Source organism: Camelus dromedarius, chromosome 20 (genome assembly GCF_036321535.1).
Source record: "Camelus dromedarius isolate mCamDro1 chromosome 20, mCamDro1.pat, whole genome shotgun sequence".
NCBI lineage: Eukaryota > Metazoa > Chordata > Mammalia > Artiodactyla > Camelidae > Camelus > Camelus dromedarius.
This window is the reverse complement of record NC_087455.1, coordinates 27,303,077-27,326,280: the sequence shown is the minus strand read 5'-3', so window position 1 is coordinate 27,326,280 and position 23,204 is coordinate 27,303,077. Positions and strand designations below refer to the sequence as shown.

General features: G+C 34.1%; 1 protein-coding gene across 2 annotated transcripts in view; it reads right to left on the bottom strand.

The window, feature by feature from the left end:
* Positions 1-2,065: 2,065 nt before the first annotated feature.
* LRP12 (LDL receptor related protein 12) overlaps positions 2,066-23,204 on the bottom strand; it is a 72,695-nt gene continuing 51,556 nt past the window's right edge. For both annotated transcript variants that reach the window (XM_010981860.3, XM_031439476.2), the window contains 5 exons: positions 21,289-21,424; positions 13,987-14,189; positions 11,406-12,510; positions 10,002-10,134; positions 2,066-6,119 (listed from right to left, as the gene is read on the bottom strand). In XM_010981860.3, coding sequence (XP_010980162.1) covers positions 5,253-6,119; positions 10,002-10,134; positions 11,406-12,510; positions 13,987-14,189; positions 21,289-21,424 — 2,444 coding nt within the window. In that variant the 3' untranslated portion in view covers positions 2,066-5,252. The remainder of the gene's footprint in view (positions 6,120-10,001; positions 10,135-11,405; positions 12,511-13,986; positions 14,190-21,288; positions 21,425-23,204) is intronic.

Sequence of the window (23,204 nt, the reverse complement as noted above, 5' to 3'; positions counted from 1 at the left end):
GGCTCCAGATTTTTGCTCATGATGTTGCCTCTAATAAATTTAAAAATATTTTACAGGTTATGATAACATATATTGAAATAAACTTAAATGAAAAATAACTAATTGTTAACATTCACCAACTGCCTAAATATGCTTATCTAAATTTGTATCAATGCTCTGATTTCTCATTCAAATATGCTAAGGCAAATTGCTATGCCGTTGTATTTCTAATAAACAAATATAAGATATGCACAATTAATGTACCTGACATATGACAGAGGAGCTGAGTTACTCTGATGTCCTTTCTAGGAAATGAGCTTCTTACTGGGACTGTAGCACTGTTTTTCTGCTTAAAAGATTAATTCTGGCAACTTAGTGTTTCCTATACAGCAGGTACTGTCCTGTGGTAGATTAAAGACAGCACAAATTCTTTGCTAAGTCTGTCTGCTATGGAGAGTGGAGTCTATTTCCCTTTCTATAGAATCTGGGTTGGTCTTAGTGATTTGTTTGACCAACAGAACATGGCAGAAGTGACATTCCGGGCCTTCTGAGACTAGGTCTTAAGAAGCTTTTGCAGAGACGTCAATTTTCAAATAGGGGCCCGCATGAGTAAAACAGGTCCTATCGAGTGGCTGTCGTCTTCTCCCTGCAGGTCAGGAGGAAGGAGCTTGAACGGAGCTTGCAGGTGCCTGCTGCCAACATGACTGGGTCTACAGTAGGGACTCAACAGACACCTAATGAATACAGTCTGCTTTTTTGTCCTTTATTCTTTTAATCAGTCCTAGGCATTTATTTCCAGTTTAACAGTGGATGATGGCGTTAAGCGGTAACAGCAGCTAAAACCCCAACAGCGCTTCAGAAGACTCCCCTCACCACATGCTCAGTCCCAGTGAAGGACACTAGCCGAGGCAGGGCTGCTGCCCTCAGAGCCAGGCAACACAGCCCTTTATTCCCTTTTTCTTCCTTCATCCCAACACCAGAGCTCTGACAGACAGACTGATAAGGCAGAATACAGTGGAGAAGATCTAAATGACACATGATAAACTGAGAAATACCTACTACAATATATATCCCGTAAACAGAGAACACATTTTTTTAAAAAGTGATCCTGAAATATTTTTAAAATTAAGAAAAGACAATAAACTCCCCACAACAGATATAACACACATAACATTCTCTTGATGGTCTTGATGCCGAAAGATGAAAATTAATAAAAGAATCAGAAAACAAAAAACTACTACCCACACCAAAATGCCATTAACTAGAAAAAATCAGCAAAGAAAAAAGGAAAAAAATCTTCTTTTATATAGTTTGAGTTAAAGAGGAAATAAAAACAGAAACTTCAGAACACCTAGAAGATAGAAATAATGACAACACTAATACATTTAAGTGATTCAGCTTAAGCAGTGCTCAGAAATAAGTCCACATCTTTAATCTATATTTATAATTAAGAATAAATAAAAATGAATGAATTAAATGCTAACTCAAGGAGGTAGGGGGAAAAACAACAAAATAAAGTAAGGAAAGCAAAAAGTAGGAAATTTATTAAAGAAAAATTAATTGGAAAACAGAAGAATTATAGAAGAGACATTCAAAGCATACCATTAGGGGGAAACAAACAAAAACCAACAAAAATAAATCAACTATTAGTTATCTTAATTAAAAAAATTAGGGAGGAAGCATAATACACATTAAGGTGGAAAGAGCCACAGGCACAAAAGAGGAAGGGTAACTCTGCTCAACTCTAGGCAAATAAACTTAAAAACTTGGACAAAATGGATGATGATCCCAGCTAAGACATAAAAACTACGGCAGACACCAAAAGAGCTGTTTACCAAACATCCACCAGACCCAGGTAGCTTCACTGAAATTTTAAGGAAGAGAAAATTCCAATGCTTTTGTAAACTGTTCCAGAGCACAGGAAAAGGAAAAAAATGTTTCCAAATTTACCAGCATAAAATTAATAACAAAACTTCTTAAAGATAGCGACCCCCCCTCCACTGGACTAATCAGACTAATGAATACAGATGCAAATATACTAAATAACATATGAAACAATCTGGAAATATATTAAAAGAATAATACATATGGTCAAGTAGAGTTTATTTCAGGAATGCAAAGATGGTTCAAAATTACAAAATATATTAATAAAATTCATCATATTAAAAGATCAAAGGAGAAAAATCATATGATCATCTCCATAGAAAATGAAAAGGCATGTGATAAAATTCAACATGCATTCTTGACTAATTCTTTTTAAAATAGGGATCAATGGATACTCTTTAACATGATTTAATGTATATATATCAACCCAGTTCATTATAGCCAATATATTTTAACATTATTTTTAGCAGTACTAAACAATGCAACTTAGACATAAAGAGGTATGCAAATTGGAAGACATGACTGTAAAACTGGAAAACACAAAAGAATTAACTGAAATACTATTGTAAACTATAAGAAAATATGAGTCTGGTAGCTGGGTAGAAAATTAACAAAAAAATCATTAGCTTTCCTATATATAGGAACAGTATAGTAAAATCAGACTAAATTATAAACAAAAAGGACTTCCTTAATAATGGTAACAAAAATAATAAAATTTCTTAGAACTCTTGAAACATGTACAAGATCTCTGTAAAGTAAAATGTGAAGCATATCTGAAGGAAACAACAAAAACAGACTTTAACAAATGAGAACCATTTTCAGAAAGGGCACCATGATTAAGACAGAAGCTCTGTTAACATGGTAATGATGTCACATTTCCCTAAGTTAATCTATAAAAGTAAAACTGTCAAAAAAAAAAAGTACTATGGATTTGTTTTGTGGCACATAATGAGTTGATTCTAAAGTTCAAATGGAAAAATAAGCAAGAATTTTTGAGCATTTAAAAATTACAGTTATTAAGACTGTGTAAGACACATACTAAAAAAGAAAGGCAGGTCAACTGAAGACAATGGAATGAGAGTCTGGAAACATATCCACATAATATGAAAATCTGATAAAAGGGCCATCTCCAATAGTGATGAAAGGATAGATTATTTAATAGACAACTTTGCAGTAATTAGTTACCCAGGGGAAAAAAGTGGAGCCTTAAATTCAGGATATATCAATTTTTAAAATGTCAAAAATGAAGTAACAGTTAATACTCAACTTTAAACATTTAAACAGTAGTAGATACACTTTTTTTCAAGGGAAAAAAAGTGCAGAACAGTATGCATAGTATGTTACAATTTGTATTACAACACAGAGCATTTATACATATGGATACACTTATGTATCTATATGGTGCTTCTGGGGAATATACAAGAATATGGTATTGGTATCTGTCGCCTTTTGAAAGGGAACTAAAAGACCAATGTCAGGGGTAGGAGAGGGAGTTATTTTTTACTGTTTGAATCAATTAATTAAACAAAAAGTTTAAATAAAGTTAATTAAACAAAGAAATTAAAACACACCCCAGGAAACAAAAACAAAAAACCTATACATGATGGAATATTATTGGACCTAAACAAGGTTAATTTAGTAACCCAAATTCTGCCAGTAAAATGTATAGGGGTCTAAAATGTATCTGAAAATAATATAAAGAGAGAACTGGTTGAGTTACTGCATCTTGTAAGATACATCAACTAAGAGACAGTTTTTTCAAAGGCAAAATAATCCTCAGGTCCTTAAGGATTTTTACCCTTAAGAACTGGTATAAGCTACTACTTTACGATAAGGGAGGTAAGAAAGAATATCCCCCCTTTGGTTTCTCTTCTAGACATATTGCATATTTCATGGCCTGAATTTGTATTTACAACAAATGAACAAAATAAAGAACAACTTGGATTTAAAAAGTACCTCAAGGCAATACAAAAAAAAAAAGTCATTTTAATTTCTGATACATATTAAAACATTTCAGTCAGTTCTTCCTGACAGCATAACACGACAAATACACAAGACCTCAAACATGCTTTAAAATGACATTCAGCAAAGTATTTAAAATTTAATAAATAGCAATAATCACACACAAATACATTTTTCATACTCAATCATTAAGCTATTCAAACAGACAGCTAAAGAATAAATAAATGGGAACTGATAATAAAAAAATATGTGGGGTTTTGCAATTCACTTTACTTAAAAAAGGGAGGTGATATGAATGATTTAATTTGCTTTTCAACATGTAGCATGATCCTCCCTGTGAATAAAATTTATTGAAAAAAGTCACTTACTTACAATAATGCGATCTTTAAATACAACAAATAAATATGAACCCAGCAAAGCAACTTCAAGTTGTAATAAAAATGCCACCCTCACCCCCCAAAAAGCTATGGAAATATATAGTCATTATGATAGCAAATAATAGTATTTAAAGTGATAGTGCTTGTGCACTAAACTCATCTGAGACCTTGATATGATTTTAGTGCAAATCCCTAGGGTCCAATACAAGCATAACCCTGTATCAGGGAAAGATACTACCAGCTGGAACATATCTTGTACAATTTTTGTACATATCGTATAAAGTTCAAGATTTAATGCATAGTAGAACATCTTCATTTGCTTAATTCTGTCCTTAAATAGAGATGAAAAAAGAAATGACTTGGGATTTTTACCATTTGGTTTGTACCATATTTGAGTATTAAAGTCAACATTAGAAAATCTATAAAAGTTTTGTTTTTGCCATTAATTTATCTAAGTCTAACTAAATTTCACATCACTGCATGTTAAACATAGAAGAAAAAATTTTAGACAAGGTTTTTCCTTTGACAAGCTCGTATCATGATGAAATCCAACACTATTTAGACATGTTATATAAATAAAAACAGGTGAGTATAAGGGCTTTTTTCTTTTTATATTAACAACCTTAACATCTAGTATTTTAAGTTACAAGATGTATTGGCAAAAGCATAAAGGGTTTAATTAAAAGAAGGTATTATTTTGTACAAAGAAACATTTTAACATAGGATAGATAAACTGACAGTCAAATGAGTTTGAGCAGCCATATCTCTACTGTGAACTACAGTACCAGGATGAAAACAATTAGAAACAAATGGAAGAACATTACTGAACAACATGTATACATAATACATTTTTAGCTGCTAAAACGGTAAACTCTAAAGTTCATAGAGTTACAGTTGTTTAATTTAACCATGCAGGCTAATATACGATAATAAGAAGTCACCCTGCATCTTTTTTCTTTTTAAATTAAAACTAGTTTAACTGTAAAGTTAACAAAAGAATGAATGGATATTGCTCCGACTTGAATCCAGTCTCCCTGGTGGGACCCGTACCTAACAGAGTAACAAAGCTTCGTCATCACTCGTTTCATTTTTCAGCGTTGGTTCCATGCAGGTGTCCGGTATCCGGGCAGTGTGGACAATACCACAGCGCTCACAGGGGCCATCGCGATTACTTGCCCTCACTGCAGGGTTTGTCGTGCTATAAGGCTGTCTGAACCCCTGCCCTTGATCGGAGGCAAGATCGAGAAGGGGTCTGGAGCAGTCATTCACATCAAAGTCTGGCGCTCCTTCAGAAACTGGAATTAGCATTTCGACATCATCGTCTTCTTCTCTTCCATTTACCCCAGTATCAAGCTGTCTCAAAGGGCTCTGGTTCTGACTTACGGAGCTTGACCGCCCTAGTGTGAAACGTACCCAGCGCAGCCCCTGAGTCACACGACTGAGCGCGCTTGTGAGCTGGTGACGTGCTGGACTCACACTTGGTGGATCCACACTTGTCACATCCCGTCCAGGATCTGTGTGACCACCTCGGGTACTCTGAGTTGAGGAGCTTCCACTTGCTCCCACTGTTGCTTCTACAGCTGTTGTGGGAGGGACTTTTTGGGGCAAAGGAGCTGCAACCCCACCAGATGCTCCTGCCGTATCTCTTCTCTCATTTTCTGTGTCTGTGTCGTCAGACTCTACGGAAAACAAACTTCTGTGAGTATGACTTCTTTCAGGTTCTCTGCTGGTACTCTGACTAGGGACAACCTCATCTCCATCTGCTGAGACCAGAGCCAATGACCCTGAATGGCGTGATCTTGCAAAATTAAAAATACGATTCCAGATATTGCTGGATCTTCCTGCCATAGGAAGCCTGATTGAAGTAAATCCAAGCTGAGATCGTACAGCAAGCCTCAGGTTTTCCAAAACAGAAGCCTGCAAAAAAAGAAAAAAAGAAAAGAAAGAAAAAAAAATCTTAAGACAGCTAACAATTGAGATATTAAGATGGAAAATACCCTTCTATTAAGAATGCGTTGTGGCTAAAAATTCTATTACTGAGTATCAGGGTCTATGGAGGATGAATTAAATTCTCTCATTGATACAGGTTCACCCTACTCCAGAATCTAACCTGTAACTTGAATCATTATTCACTGTGTTTAAGATTTCCTTGATGCTTCATTTCATATATGCAACTTTAAAATGATACTTGATGTCAATTATAACAGTTATTTTGTTTCAAAACCTCACAGAGTAATCTAATCCTAGAAGTGTATGGAAGCTGGAAAATAAAATTATTTGATACTTCTTTAGCTAGGAAGATAGAAGAATCTCTACCATAATTCACTAAATGACCTAAAGGAGTGTGAAAACTAGGCCTTTTATCTGTTTGTTTGTTTTTTAAATATACAACAAGTTAGACTTGATTTATAAGGTTAAAACATTCTAAAACATGTGAAAGTTGTATTTCACAGTTGGTTCTCAAGGACTTATTGAATCAGTAGATACTGAGGACTGATTTATATTGTCATAAATAAAGGAATATTTGTAATGCAGCACAGGAAACAAAAAGCCAAAGAAATTAATTTGTTTACAGCACTATACAACGGTATCTGAGACATCTGGGTTCCTTCTCAGTCTTAAAGGTTAAGCCTTATTTTCTATCAGCTTAATGTTAAACATAAATTATATCCTTATTCTTTGAAAAAAATGGTAATTTTTAATTAGTACATATAGGAGGTGACTACATTGTCCAACTGAAAGAAAAATCTACTCTCTCTTCTAGATGATTGACTTTCAGTTTTGTTTTTTTTTATAAAAAAAACTACAGCATTTATAAAAAGTCTTTAAGCGCCATCTAGTGGTTATAAAAAGTAGTAATCAAACTTAGAACAAACAGAGCTTTCATCAATCTGGCATTTAGTATTTAAAATACAGTATTCCTAAGAAATAATGATGAGTTGATATACTCCCTTTTACATGATACAGTTTCCCTCGGCCAAAATGAATGACTCTTGCCTTTCCCCCTCACAGAAGAAAAAAAGAAGGGAAAAGAGTAAGATGTGATAGCATACGTTCCCCATCTCTCTTTGTGACTGGTATTGCATTTATTCTTGATTTCCATATAGACCTTTGAACACAATCCCTAGAATATAATTCACAAAAGCTAATAAGCTACTATCACCAGAATATTTCATAGTCTAGCCTTAGTAAAGAACAGACTGTCAATAAGAAATCTGAATATCAGCACACATAAATTTACTATACAAATGAGTAAGATTTTCTACCACTTGAGAATAAAAACAACAAACAAAAAAAAAAGTTCACACCTCTATGAACTTCGCCATAGACTTGGTCCTCTTCATTTGGCATTCAAGTTCTCAGGCTTTGTGTGAGCACTGTCATTACATTCAGCAGTGAACAGAAGGCTCTCTAGATATCCTCCCCTTTATGCAGCCAGTCACCCATCAAGATCAAGAATGCCTCCTGCACACTTTAAAGCCAACTTTAACAGTGCAGTCTGTCACAGTGAGGCGAAGCTCTCTACTCATTTCAAAGTCTGTTTAATTAAATGATTGCCAGTTTAACATTAGTGTCTACAAGGGGATCTTATGATTGTTCTAGGAATACTTCTATATACTTCTTCAGTTTATGAAGCAGAAGAAAGCATTCCTCAGAAAGGATTTCTATTTTGAATGAAATGGTAATTCAGAAGGTTATTTTTCTTTTTAAAAACTGCTATGGAAATTTTGATAATTTATTTCCAAAAGTTTCAATATAATGAGAATATAATCTCATTAAATGAATAAAATGTAGTTTACCACCTGCAAACGTATTTTATTTTAAAACTGTTGAAACAGAATTCCCTCACAGGGGCAAATTATGACCCTAGAGAAACGCTATAGTAGGTAGTGAAGAATGAAACCTTACCCAAAGTGAGGTCTGATCTGTGCCCTTTACTTCTGGGATGAGATCTCAGACCTTGGAAGGTCATCTCTGATAGAAGTGTTGCTGCATGGAGCCCTGGACCAGCCAGACAGTAACACTGTGTTTTAGGCGGAGGCTCTGAGCCACACCAACAGTATGAAGTAGCGTGGGGGCTTTGAGTCAGCAGTATCAGTCAGTCTCTGGAGGAGCCAGAGACCGTGATGTGCAGTTAATCATGCCCGTGTGATGGAGCTCCAATAAAACCTCGGACACTGAGTCTGAGTGAGCTTCCCTAGCTGGCAATGTTCCATGCATACTGTCACACATCTGTGTTGAGAGAGCAACGTTGGAAGGGTGGTGTTTGATACCCTCCTGAACTCTGTCTTACATGTCTCTTCCTTTGGCTGATTTAATCTGGGTCCTTTCCCAGCAATAAAAGTTATACCTTCTTATACTATGAGTATAATAGCCTTCAATGAGTTCTAGTCCTTCTAGTGAATTACCAAACCTGAGGATGGTTTTAGGAGCCCCTGAACTTATAACTGGTGTTAGAAGTGTAACTGATGTTAGAAATGTAACTGGTGTTAGAAGCGAGGGCTCTTTAGAGTGGATTGTGCTCCCTCTAACTTCACAGTTGGCTAAACTCTAGAAGGTAGCCTTAGGGTTCAGGGGTGGTGGGTGATAGGTGGGAGAGTGGGTGGGTGGAATTAACCATCCTCTGAATTCCTGCCTAAAAAGAAACCTTCCCAGTGGCAGGACTAACAATATATAGACACCACAAGGCAGGTTTTTCCTATGTTGCACACAAAATTCCAACCAGTGGAACTTCTGAATTATTTACCTAGCAAATAACATCCAGAGAAATGTTTTAAAACTACAGATTCTCACAAAGATTTTCTAAGACCTTGTCACAAATAAGGTGACAGACTGTAATCAGAAATCTCATTAACCAAAAAGGAAATGGTCTTCCATTTTGAACAGAATTAAATCACTGGGAAAACAATATTTATCAATTTCTCTTAATTCTAATACTGGAGACAAATTTTAGAAATGTTTCTGGATGAATTTTATATTTTAAATGTATAAACCTTTATGACCTTATGAGCCCTGCTACAATTTTAAGCATTGAAAAAGAAATTTAAAAAGAAATCACTAACAAAAATTTAAAGAATTCAGAAACCTTAGTAAAGAATGAATTATTATTTAAAGAAAATGATACGAATTTTTAAGCACTGTAAAATCCAGCTGTGAAGTTTTCTCTCAAGTCAGGTGGAAATGTTAACTTCATTTCAACTACTTTCATTTTAATCTAGCATGTTACTAATCTATTACTAGGCATATCAACTTTGGTATTCATTCTTCAATCTTCTAAATATTAAGTTCACGTAGAAAATAAGTTGTCAAACTTTACTTTTGAATTTTAATGCACTAAATTATCCTAAGCAGTAAAATGCTTAAGAATCACATAATGAAATCAGAAGTAAAGAATGAAAAGTATTTGAATTTTGTAGTATTTGTTAAAATACAATGAAACAATTAAGAGTTGATCCTTGAACAACATGGGCTTGAACTGCCTGGGTCCACTTACACGTGGATTTTTCTCAACAGTAAACTTAATAGACAGTACTACATGATCTGTGGTTGAATTTGTGGACATAGAGCCTGGACACAGAGAGAGGGCCGAGTTACATGTGGATTCTCACCTGCATGGAGGGTTGGTGCCCCAATCCCCACGTTGTTCAGGAGTCAACTGTATAATTTCAAGTCCTCCAAATATTTAATTCTTGACTTGACTGCAGAAATTCTGACACAGTCAAGGACCTTTACCATTACATGCAAGTACAGATTTTATTTTAAGAGGTATTGACATAGAAATCATAAATTGTAACATACTTGATTAGGTGAACAAACGGGAAAATCTTCAACTGGTGGAATTAAACCCTGAGCAATCAATTGTCCATAAGAGGGAGGAGCTTCTCTTCTCAACAATTCTGCTTCCACTCTTGACAACTGTGTTTCAAATGATCTTTGCGAGGAAACAGGGATTAAAAGGGTTAAAAAAAAAAAAAAGACAAGCCAAAACAATAATTTTTAAATTATCAGTAATTAAAACAATCTGAATTTTAATATGTTTGATCAATTGGAAAGCTTAGTCAGCCAACATTGGCAGAATATCTACACGACCCTACACTGAGAACACAAAAATGAAGCAGACAGTCTATCCTCATGGGGTTTCACACTAGGGGCCTGTATCACTAAGTTTTAATAAATCAGACATCCCTGTAAAAGGTAAAGGTACTAAATCTTTAAACCTCTAAGAATATAGGGGGCTTGAGATGTTAGGTGAAAGTTTTGAAAACTCTTAAAAGACACTTTATTCATCAAGTCCAACACATTTATTTTTCAGATAAGGAGAAGAGTGGAATGAATTACCACAATTCTTTCTGGAATAACTCATTCTTAAACTCAAGACCTCTCGTCTTCATGTTGCAATGCAGTAAAAAATTTTCTGGCCATTGATACTTACACAAGGAAATGATGCAGCATGGTTATTGAGATACTGTGCATCTATGCTTAGCTGTGTTATAGTTGACGTGACGTTCTTTGTTGTACCTATTATTTATAACTCTCCTGGATCATGGTACCCACAAGAGCCTTCTATGAAGACCTCCCTGCCACCACTTCTCCCAGGACCAGCCTGTTGTCTAGCACATGGAGGACAACTCTCCCTGAAGGCTACCCTTTAACTCTGAACTATTTCTTAACTTAAGTGAGATTTTTGACTTTAATATCACTTTGTTTTATAGCTCTTACAACATTTATATTTTTTGTCATCTAATTCTACCCGTTAGTTCCTTCCTCCCTTCTAACTGTAAACTGCTCGGAAGGTAACTCCTTACTCATTTCTCTATTCACTTGTATACTGCTTTGAACATAGTAGGTTCTCAAATATCTGGAATTGTTGAATTAATATTTATAAAAATCCAGGTTAAATAGCTACAATGGAGAATTACAGCCTGCAAAACTCCTGTAAAACAGATTAATCTGAAAAACAGGAACATCATGATACAGATTGGCTTTTCTCACCTCATAACTCTTATGTATTTATTTATTTATTAGCCTTTTGAGTCATAAGCTTTCCACAGTAATTTTATAAATCATAAACATTATGCACCTCTTTCTACAATAATATAACAAAAATACATTGCTAATCACATTAAAATATGTGGTGCAAATATTTGGGCCATGCTTTTATAGTGGACAGCATAAGCACTGTAGTCTTGTCTTAATACTGACCTTCGTTCAAACATCCTCAGAGAATAAAGCTTACAGGTACATCCCAACGCAATGACCAGTAACAGGCCACAGATCAGGCTCCCTATGACGGCTGCAGTTATGACTCGGGTGGGCACAATCACCGGGCAATTCTCCTCATCGCTGCCATCACCGCAATCGTCCTGAGAGTCACACACCCAGCTTTCAAACACACAACGGTTGTTTTTACAATGGAAGTTTCCTGGCTGGCAAAAAAAGCAGTTTTTTTCATCGGAGCCATTTGGGCAATGATTCTGGTAGTTGCAGCGATCAGAACGAGGGTAACAGACACCGTTTCGGGAACATGGAAACTCTTCCTTTTGGCACATGGTACAGTTGACTTCATCCCTTCCATTTGGGCAATGCCAATATCCATCACAACGCTGCTGCTCTGTGTAACACCCCCAGTTCCCCCCACAGGGTATTTCCCACGGCAGACAGAAGCCGTCTACTTGGTAAGTAGCATTAAATCCCCTTGCAGCATTGACCTTATCGGCACAGAAATGTACCCTTATCTGTCCAGAAGAAGACACAACCGTGAGAGGCGCGTGAGAATCAAAAGCAGTTAACACACGCAAAAGCTTGTGTGGATTCTCCTCTAATCCATCATATATTTTAACATAATCACCGTAACCAGTACCATCAAGTTTAAAGTCAGTGAAGCGCAAGATGACTTTACGATGATCACCAGTGTCTATTAACCAGGTGCAGTTGCTTCCAGGAGGATAAAAGTCTGGATAATTGGGAGAATTAAAAGTACCGTAAAAATATTTTAACCACTGCCCACAAGTTGGCACATCACAGTCTATCTCATCTCCAAGGTCGAGGCAGTCAATGTTCCCATCACATTTTAAAGATTCGGGGAGGCAAGTGTAAACTTTGGTAAACCGAGACAGACACTGGAACTGGTTGTAAGCACAGGGCTGGAAAGAAGCAGATGTTGGAGGATTAGCTTCTTTGGCACAGACCTCTTCATCAGAACTGTCTCCACATTCATCCATGTTGTTGCATTTCCAGGCTGCTGGTATACACTTCCCATTACCACAACGAAACTGGTCACAAGCACAGTTTGGTTCCTCAGATTTCCCTGGGAGGACATCGGGAAGAGGGAGATGCGGAGGTAAGGAGAAAAAAACATACTTTTAAAAAGATATATAACAGCAAGTGGTATTTTTATAATAAGTATTGATTAAGCCCAAGGAATTGTTGGGCTTAATCAAAAAATAAGTTAAGTTCTAATGGCAAATACTGGCTCACTGATTACTCAACAATTCGATTTATTAAACATTTATGATTTGTTCCATGAAGATCTCTGCAGCTGATCTAAAGAGAAAGGGCCAATTCAGTTCTTTGCAGAAGCCATTTTATTGCAGAATATTTACTAAAATGATGTAAGAAATATGAGCCACTATGATATATTGCCTAAGAATTTCAAATAACCTATTGTATAAACATTTTGAAGTGAAGAAAAATTTATCCACAATAATCACTTTTTCAAATACATTTTAAATATTCTTCCGGTTATTTATAGATATACATATACACAGTATTTTGCTATGTATGTCATAGCGTATTTTGTAAGCCCATTATTTAGGCTCAAATTTTTGCTAAGATTATCCTAAGGCTAAGTTTACACTATTTATATGTTTCGTGTAACCACAACATGGTACTTCCATTTTATAATTTCTATTATTTTGATACAACTGCAAAATAATTTATGAATCTAAGCTGAAGGTATAAATTTACTCATCAAAATACTAGTGGGAAGGAGAGAGAACTGAAATGTTTATAGAATTCTAATTATCTTCATGTTCTATCCTAAATACATAACAATAAAGAGGTAGGGGAAGAAAATCAAACATTAAAGAGTCCGACGGTCCAAACTGACAATGATGGCCAATACTTACCTTTCCATTAATATTTACTGGTAATAAGTAACAGAAAATGTGCTTCAGAACCTAAATAAATATTACAAAAACTGTTTTTAATTAAAAAAAAAGGGAGAAAGCAGCATATATTTGCTAAAGGAGACCATGTAATTTCAGAAAATGTAAAATGATTTTCACCAAAAATGGACCTGACTCTAATGCTCTGAATTGTTCATATTTGTCACTTTTTGGGATAAAGTTTAAGAACAGCAAAAGATGACTTCTGATGCTACAAACTATGAAGGATAAATCGATTATGTCTTTTCTTTGAAGGTGCCAAGACAATGCTAATGCACATATACAAAAATACATTCTGAAGTAACTTTCAGGATCTGGATAAGCACTTGAGGGAAAAAAGTTGCTTTTCAAATACATGTATTTAAAATGTTCTTAAAAAAAGAAGATTGACTTTAGTTTTTAAAATTAATCATTTTCCTAGGATTATACGAAACTCCTTTTTGAGATCCAGCTCTAGGGCACCTGAACACTGGGCCTCTAATTCATCAATCTCAGATGTGTTTTTAGGATTTGGTCACAATTAAATGGATATTGTTTAGAAGACTCGTCTTAAAGTGACTGAGCAGTTAATACTATGGAATCTTGTTCCACAGCTTTCTTCTTATTTAAAAACACACCTGAGAAATACGCCAGTCTGAAACCCTTTCTAGAGACGCTGTCATCGGAGTGGAACCTGATCCAGACGTGGTCTTGTGAAGAAATATACGGTGGTGGGACTGTGGACCCACAGGCTCTGTAACTTTCAATATTCTTGTATGTTTCTATCGTCAACCAGTCCAAACTGCATCTTCTGGACCCTTGAATATCAAAATCCTGAAAACTACAAATAAAAAGTCAGAAAAGGCTATTGAAAGGGGAATTTTGGAAAAATAATTCATAATACAAAGTGAGTGAGGACTTGATTATAAGCTTCCACACATTCACTGATTTTCCTGGGTCTTCCCTGCATATAACTATATCATCAGCCAATATTACTGCTTCTAGGCTCCTAATATTTATACCTCTTTCCCAGGTTCCAGAACAATACTTCGTAAGTAACACCAGACTACAAAATAATGCTATAAAACAGACGATAGTTGCACCTTTTTTCTTCCCGCTTCTCCCTGTCTGTGTTTAGGAAGGACAACTTCTAATTTATAACACCCTAAACTGTTCTTGGCTTGAACCAGAAACATCTTTCCATAATCCAATAAACTGAAGAACACACACTGTCACTGTCTTCTCTTAGATTAGACTGGCTCTGTTTACTTAATGAAAAGTTTACAGCTTACTTTTTCAGGAGAGCAAATAGCACAAACCTGAGCAAAAAAGGTTAAAAATGAACGAACAAAAAACTTCTTCAGAGAAAAGTCCCTGAGTTTGAGAATACATTTCTACATAAACCATTTATAGCCGAACTACAAGATACTGTTTGGCTATACATACAAAATTAGCCACTGCTATAAAAAAAAAAACAAAAAAACCCAAAATATCATTTATCAGTAACATTTCTCCCCTAAAAGTGAGATTATTTACCTCTGCCTTAAACCAAACGATAATAAAGTTAATTATCCAAGGATTTTTATACCAGGATATTTCCTCTTTAAATATTCTGAGTAACTATAACAAAGGATGACAGACAATCTGATTGCGTCCAGTTTTTTCACTGTTATGAACAATGCTTTAAAGAATCCGTATTCATGTTCTCTCCATGTAAAGAATCCTGTATACATAAGTAAGTGTTTCTCTAGGACAAATTTTTTGAGAAGTAGAATTGCTAGGTCAAAAGACACAATTCCACTTTAAATTTGATAGTGACACTGAGAAAAATGTTTATACCAACTCAATTCCACTGACTGTGTATGAAAAAGTACCTTATACCCTGTAACTTTGGCAAAGCAAAATATTCTATTTCTAAAGATTCACTGCCAATTAGGGAAGGATATGGAGAAAAGGGACCCCTTGTACACTGTTGGTGGGAATGTAAATTGGTGTAGTCACAAAGAAACAGTACGGAGGTTCCTCAAAAAATTAAAAACAGAACTACCCTATGATCCAGCAATTTTACTTCCAGGTATTTACCCAAAGAAAACAAAAACACTAGTTGAAAAAAGTTTTATGTACCCCAGTTTTCACTGGCAGCATTACTTATAATAGCCAAAAATGGAAGCAACCTACTTCCATAAAGTATAAAAATATACATTTAATCAACTAAAATGTTTAAGATTCATGAAATGAGGGACCTGGTCCAGAAAAAAAAGAGTTAATAAACATCTAATTGTGTATGTACTATTGGGGATTTGGTCTGCTAATATTTCACTTAGGATGTTGAAAATATATTTATAAGTGGCAACGGTGTTTCTGGTTTTTCTTTTTTTATGCTTCATAATAGTTCATGTAACAAAGATATGGTTTACAAACCTGTGCTTGTGCTTCTTCAGAGTACAGATGATTTAGGTAGAGATCTTCAATGTCTTCATGTTTTTTGGTTTAAGCAGCTTTTCCTAAACTTTCATTAAGTCAGTGTTGATAATTTAAATGCTCTTAGAAATTATCATTTTATCTTGAAAGTAAAATTTATTATTGCAAAGCTATACATACTACTTTCATACAATTGTTTAAATTTTCATATCTGTGGTCTTTAAATTTGTTTGGATTTTCTACATAGATAAATGTAATACTGGTAAAAAGAGTTTCATCTCTTTTCATTTATTATACCACTAATCACTACTTATTGGAGTGCTGCATTGACTGAAGGTTCAAGTCCAAGCAGTGAAAGCATGTTCGTTCCCCTGTCTTGGTCCTTAGTGCTAAAATTAACTTCAATGTTAAGTTTGGTTTTTAATTTTTTTTTAACAGATACCTTTTATCAGGTTAAAGAAATTCCTTCTCTATTCATTTGGTAAAACTTGCCTGTAAAACTCTCTGGATGTAGAATCTTATTTTGACTGTTGATTTAATTTCTTTAACAGCCATTGCATTAATAAGTTTTCTAATTCTTCTTGAATCAATTTTGGTAACACACACTTAGAAAATGAATCATTTCATCTAATTAAAGTATTAATATAAACAATTCATGATATTCCTGTATGACTTTTAAAATCTCTCTCATTGTTTTCATTATTACAGACACTTTTGTTCTTGAGATTTGGGGGGTTTTTTGGGGTACCTTTCCTCTTTTTTCTTTACTGTTGTCTTGAAATTTGTCTTTGTCTGTTTTCCCCAGTCTTTCCAAAAATGAGTTTTTGGTTTTTTGAATCATTTTTTGTTGTTGTTGTTGTTTAATTATTTTCTGATTTTAACTTTATTTTTTCTACTGAAGATTTACCCTGTAGCTGTTCTTCTAAGCAGCTGAGAAAACGCTGAGCTTATTTATTTCCCATCTTACTAATTTTTAAATCAATGCATTAAAGCTATAAATTTCTAAGTACTCTTTCAACATGTTCCAACAGTTTTAATATATAATGCTTTCATGATAACTATTTTAAAATATTTTAAGTTCCACCATAATTTCCATCTTTAATGCAGGAATTATTTAGGAAAATGTTTCTGAATATATGGGCTTTTAATTGGTTTCTAATTTCATTGCACTGTGGTCAGAGAACACAACCTGAAGGAAGTAAAGGCTGGAAATACAGTCAGAATTCCTTTGTGATTTAATACATATTCAGTTTTTTAAAAAATAAATGTTTCACATGTTTTTGAAAGGAATGTGTATTCTCTGTTCACTGAAATAGGTATAAACATTACACACATATATAATTATGCTTCTACTGGATCCAGCTTATTAATTTTATTGAGTCTTCTCTATTTCTACTAATTTTTTGTGCTTAATGTATTAAATTCAGATTAAAAATATGTTTATAAACTTCCACTATAATTGTGGACTAGTTACTTTTTGTTTGGTAATTTCCCACATTTTGCTTTGCTTGTGTTTCTAGGCTGTTTAACACAATGTTTAACCACGATTATACCTAGTGGATTATTCCATTTGTTACTAATATTTTGTGTCTTCAGGTCAATTACATCCGTTGTTAACCTTCCTACACTAGCTTTCTCCTAATCAGTACTTCCAAAGCTTATCTTTCCCTATCCCCATTTTTCAGACTTTCTGTGTTAGTGCTGCTTTAGGTATGTTCCTATAAGACCATTAGAGGGGTTAATAACACTTAACCAACCAATGAACCTGATCAGTTGGTCTATCTTGCAAAGGTTAAGTCAGTTTTTTTATTTGAATAGTCTTGCTATTTGGGGGGAGGGGGAGCTCTCATTTTCCTCCTTTATTGTTTTCTTCTGTATTAATAGGTTTCTATTTTTTTAATTTTATTTTCTTCCACTAGATGCTCAATTTTGTTCTAATAAAGTCTAAGTAAGAGTATTCAGTGTTTCTATTCTCCTCTCAAATTCAGTAGAAAAATGTTTAACTTTATTTTCACCAATCTGTAACTGCAATTTTAACATTTCCTACACTTAACGACTATAAACAAGCCATGAACAGTATTTACAGTGTCTTTCACATTGTCACCAACAGAAATCACAGATAATTTCATATTACATTTCAGTTTTAACAGATCTCTAAAATAACTATTTACACTCAAAACCACTTTGAAATTACACTAATTGTTAGAACCATCGCTTGCTCACTAATATGTCAACAAGCATATATGTATTATGTTATAAATCTGTAGAAATGTCGGATAGCTATATTTCAAGAATAACTGGTTCCCTCTGTAATGCTATATATTTTGTTTTATAAATTTAAAAACATCCTGGGAAAAGATCTATAGGTTTCATCAAACTACCAAAGTATTCATGGCATAAAAAAAGTCAAGAAAAAAATCCCCTATATAATAAAGCATATATTGTCTGTAGTGAATTTGTGTTCCAGCTTGATTTTGTTGGCTGTTTTCATTAATATTCATTTTTTTCACACATTCTAGAAATTTGGGTTGCAAGCTTTTGTGGAAGTTTTAAAAAAAATCTTCTCTCCCCTTACATTCCCCCAAAGCACCTTTTTTGTGGCCACCTCTACTAAGCCTCCATTGCAAAACCAGCCCTAGCATGGTGGTTCCCAGTGGTATCACCAGTCAAGCTGCGAAGTCAGCTGGGGGCTTAGCTAAATTTCCAATTGTCATGGTATGCCCAGGCAAACTCTCAGCCCCATGAAAGTTCTGGCAGAGGTTAGAAGTTCTTTTAGCTTGCTTTCTTTCTTTCTTTCTTTCTTTCTTTCTTTCTTTCTTTCTTTCTTTCTTTCTTTCTTTCTTTCTTTCTTTCTTTCTTTTCTTTTCTTTTCTTTTCTTTCTTTCTTTCTTTCTTTCTTTCTTTCTTTCTTTCTAACATTTTTTTATTGATTTATAATCATTTTACAATGTTGTGTCAAATTCCAGTGTTCAGCACAATTTTTCAGTCATACATGGACATATACACACTCATTGTCACATTTTTTTCTCTGTGGGCTACCATAACGTTTTGTGTATATTTCCCTGTGCTACACAGTATAATCTTGTTCATCTATTCTACAATTTTGAAATCCCAGTCTATCCCTTCCCACCCTCCACCCCCCTGGCAACCACAAGTCTGTATTCTCTGTCTATGAGTCTATTTCTGTCCTGTATTTACGCTTTGTTTTTGTTTGTTTGTTTGTTTTTTAGTTTCCACATATGAGCGATCTCATATGGTATTTTTCTTTCTCTTTCTGGCTTAGCTTCCTTTCTTGAGCAAAATATCCTGACCCTAGTCCTTGGCTTCAAACAGGGAACAAGAATCCAATCCCCTATCTCCTATGGGTAAGATGGCCCTTGTGTATTCTGGAAGATTTCAAGGGAGAGGATAAAAATGCTTTTATATTACTATCTTTAGCCAGTTTATATTGTTTGTTTATAGCAATTTCATTTCCCTCTTTCATCTAGATTTTAACTATTTTAAATTCAGAAATGAATGCAGTTCTTTTTTTTTTTTACCAAAATGTTTTAAAACATCTTAGTCTAGATAATCAAGTACCTTGCTTTGACTTGTTAATATGGTAAATTAATACTTTCCAATATTGACTCATTTATATGTCTAAATGAGCTGCATTTGAGGATGTATAAATTTCTTTTGAATGACTTATTTTAGATTTAACACCAATAAAATGAATTTGTGAATTTCATTTCACAAATGAAACGTGACTTTGTGTATTATGTGGGTCTGTCATCTTCTTAAAGTTTGGTATCACCATAATGATTTCAGTAAGAACTAGGACAATTACTAAAATTACTCTCATTTTATGAGGTTGACTGTGTAAATCCAAATTCATTTACTCTGTCCAGAATTTAGGAAATCTTCTTAGATGTGGGGCTCACCCTCTAATTTTGTCTGCATTTCAGTATTGTGCTTAGTTTTTAGTAAAGTTTTGTGAAATCTCAAGGATCCAACACATGATCAGAACCAGATGGCAGTATTCCATGTAACCTCCTCTGTGCTGCCAAGAATTTCTGAGTTTTACGTAACTGAGCCGGCAGGCTACAAATTTAATTTGGGGTTGAATTTTTAGGTTAAAAAAAATTTCCAAAAATTCTAGTTTTATGTTTAAAAGAATATTCAGAATCCCTGTGGTAAAATGTTATTTTGAGCGCACATCTGTACTTAGTCATATTTTAAGTAACAGAAAATTGTTCAGATTACAACACTGGTACTGATGCAGAAGGATAACCTTAATGGTACATCCTATCCATCCATCAGGCAAAGGAATTACACTGCTCACAGAGGAATGTTACAGCTTCTATAAAAGCTCAGCTCCAGTGTTCCAGATGACATGACCTGGGGCAGATGCAAAGAATAAAAAGAAAACAAACCATATGTCCCTGTTTTATGGCTTCCACATAGTAAAGGGGACAGACTGCAATTGTGTTTCTCCAGAGACTGGTTTTCTCATTAGTTAATAAATATAAAAAAGGAGGATGGAAAGAATCAAAAGTAGGCTAAATTTATAATCTAATTTTTTAAAAAATGTAGAATGAAGGGATTTGTGTCTGTGATCTGTAAAGTCTCTCCTAAATCTTAAGTTCCATGATTCTTACCTATAAAAGTGTAACTAATGGAAGCATGTGGAAGATGCCTTTGTGCTGGGTCTGTGACAGGACGGCATTCTTAATTACGTTACAGTCCTTGTTTAGGTACACTATTTTTTTTTCTTCTCCCCTTCAGGAAAATTTTCTTTCTAATACCTTGATATAATTTCCTTAAGCAAGCAGTATCTAGTTACACTGAATATTTCCTCCGTAGTATCTTATTCCCACAGTTTTTCTTGCAATTTTAAATGTCTTTAAAATAATCTTAATCTTCCTTATTGGTATTTATTCCCAGAATCTTAAACTTCTGTTTATTTTCCCTAAGAATATCTTCCACTTCGTATTCTCAACAAACGTTCTTTTGTTTCATTATTATGAAAAAAAAAGACTTTTCTAGAACACAGTATTTATCCATCATCAGCTTGTTTCAAGTTTTATACACACATACATACACACAGACATAGCCTAAAACATGTTTTTACTCACTAAGGTAGAGGGCTCTATTAACAGTTAGACCAAGATTACGGGCTAGATCTCCAAGTGGATTAGTGAGTTTTGTTTACCTGTCTCATGGCCAAAAATTATACTCTTGATCCTAATAAGCTATTTTGCAATTGTGTACCTTTTGTTAAAAAGTGGCCTAGAAGAATATGGATGGTTTGGTGCAAATTCATTACCACCATTAGAAAATATTCCAAACATATGCCCCAACAGAAGGATAAGAATGGGCTGTTACTCTTAACCGCAAGATGGTATCGATAAATATAATTTATTATATTTTCTGAAAATCATCTTTTTATATTACTGCATGATGAGTGATGATACCTAGAAACTGAATTTATATTTTGTAATAAAATATCATGTAATAATACAGAAGGGTATCAGAATTACCTTATAGTGATGATTTCCCCCGGGTTTGCCCTTATGAACCAGCTACAGTTAATTCTGTCAGGATATTCAGAAGGCCAGCCTGGGCTCGTGATTATACCACTTGGTGCTCGGATTTGTTCTGGAGTCTCTCCACAAGCTGGAAGACAGCCAAAGCAACGTTAACTAATTATTACACTTTAAAATAAAGCATTGAATAAATCAGTATTTATTTTAAAAAAAAACCACTTCAAGCCATCAAATCATATACAATAAAACATGGTATTACCAACCTTCCAAAAAATTTTATTAGTCTAAGGAGATTATTTTACCTTCTTCCCTTTTAGTCAAAGTATCTTATCCTATTTAAGTACAATGTTTGGAAGGCATGGAAGTTTTCAAATTGCATCTTTGAATAACAACGTAAGAGTCAGAAGTGCTAGCTTTAGCCATGGAGATCAACTGGTCCATCCATCTATCTATCTTTCCAAAATGCATCCTTTAAATTTATTTTATTATAAACTACATAAAGTTCAACTTTACTGAACTACTTTTTGTACACCTTAAATAAGGGAATATCATACAAATAGTGTTATGAACAAAATAATTAAAGGAAAGTACATATAAACATATCAGTAAGATGCTGGGTTGTTAAGAAGTTAGTGGATGATTGGATAAAGACAGCAAAACATTACTTCAAAATTTCTTCAAAGTAGTTCTTTAATTTATTCCATGAATACTTCCAAACTTTATTACAGGATCATAAATGATTCCTAAATTTTAAAAATAAAAGCTTGAAATAGTGATTAAAGTATCATTATGTGATTAGATATCTAAATATTACAGAATAAACATAAAATAAATTCAAACTATTGCCAACACTTTCCTGTTATTATTTTCGTTTCATTATCCTGAACTTTCACAGTAATACAGTTAACACTTTATCAATCCAGAATTCAGCCGATAATCTGACAATTTATTCTCCCTCAATTTGTAAAAGAATCACTGATTATAAAAAAAAAAAAACGTGATGAATGTTTAAATCGTCAGTAAAATTTAAAATCTTGGAACCTCTTATTTGATACAATTTTGACAAGCTGGATTATCTGATTTTTAGAGTAAGAGCAGGTCAGAAGGAGTAAATCAGAAGTGGGGAGATTAGCTGCCAAAATGACTTTTGTTTTTTGTAACAGGGTATATTATAGTCTATTCAATTTAGGTTAAGTATGCTAGGAAGTATACTATGGGTATTTTACAAAGTTTTTATCCATAATGATCAAAATAAAACAAGCTATATTGCTCAGAGTCAATCTTCTACAGCATTACCCATTCTCTGATGAAAACATGCAATCGATGTTTTAAACCTCTGTAGGCTCATGCCTAAAATGGGTCTAGCCTGCAACCAGGGTACACTGCCAGAGGGATCTTGTTTTTAATTACTTTTCGAACACAGAAACTCACGGCATAGAACACAAAGATATAATATACCAAGAGCCTAGCATACATCTTAATTGCCCACACACAATCAAAGCTTCGAATTTTTTGTTGTTGTTAAATTTCATTAAGAGGAAAATTTCCCTTGCAAAAATGTTTAATTTGATACTTTAGAAAAAGACTAAATGTACCAACTGTGATTCTATGTTGAGCTTATTAATAATGAAGTGCCAGAGTTTGCTTCCAACTTTGCTCTGAGTTATCATCATAATAATTAATGAAAAGGTGCCCTAAGTCATTTATAAGACCTTTTTTCTTTCTTCACTCTTGCCAAAGCATTCTGCAGCAGTATACAGAATGAATTCTTAAGTTCATGAAGATACAAATATACAAACAAACTGGCAAAAACTATCATGACCTCTTCCCCAGAAAGTAGAAAATTGTTCGTTTTCACTAAAAGATTCACTTACATTAAAGAGAATAATACAAGTTTGAGTTAATCTATA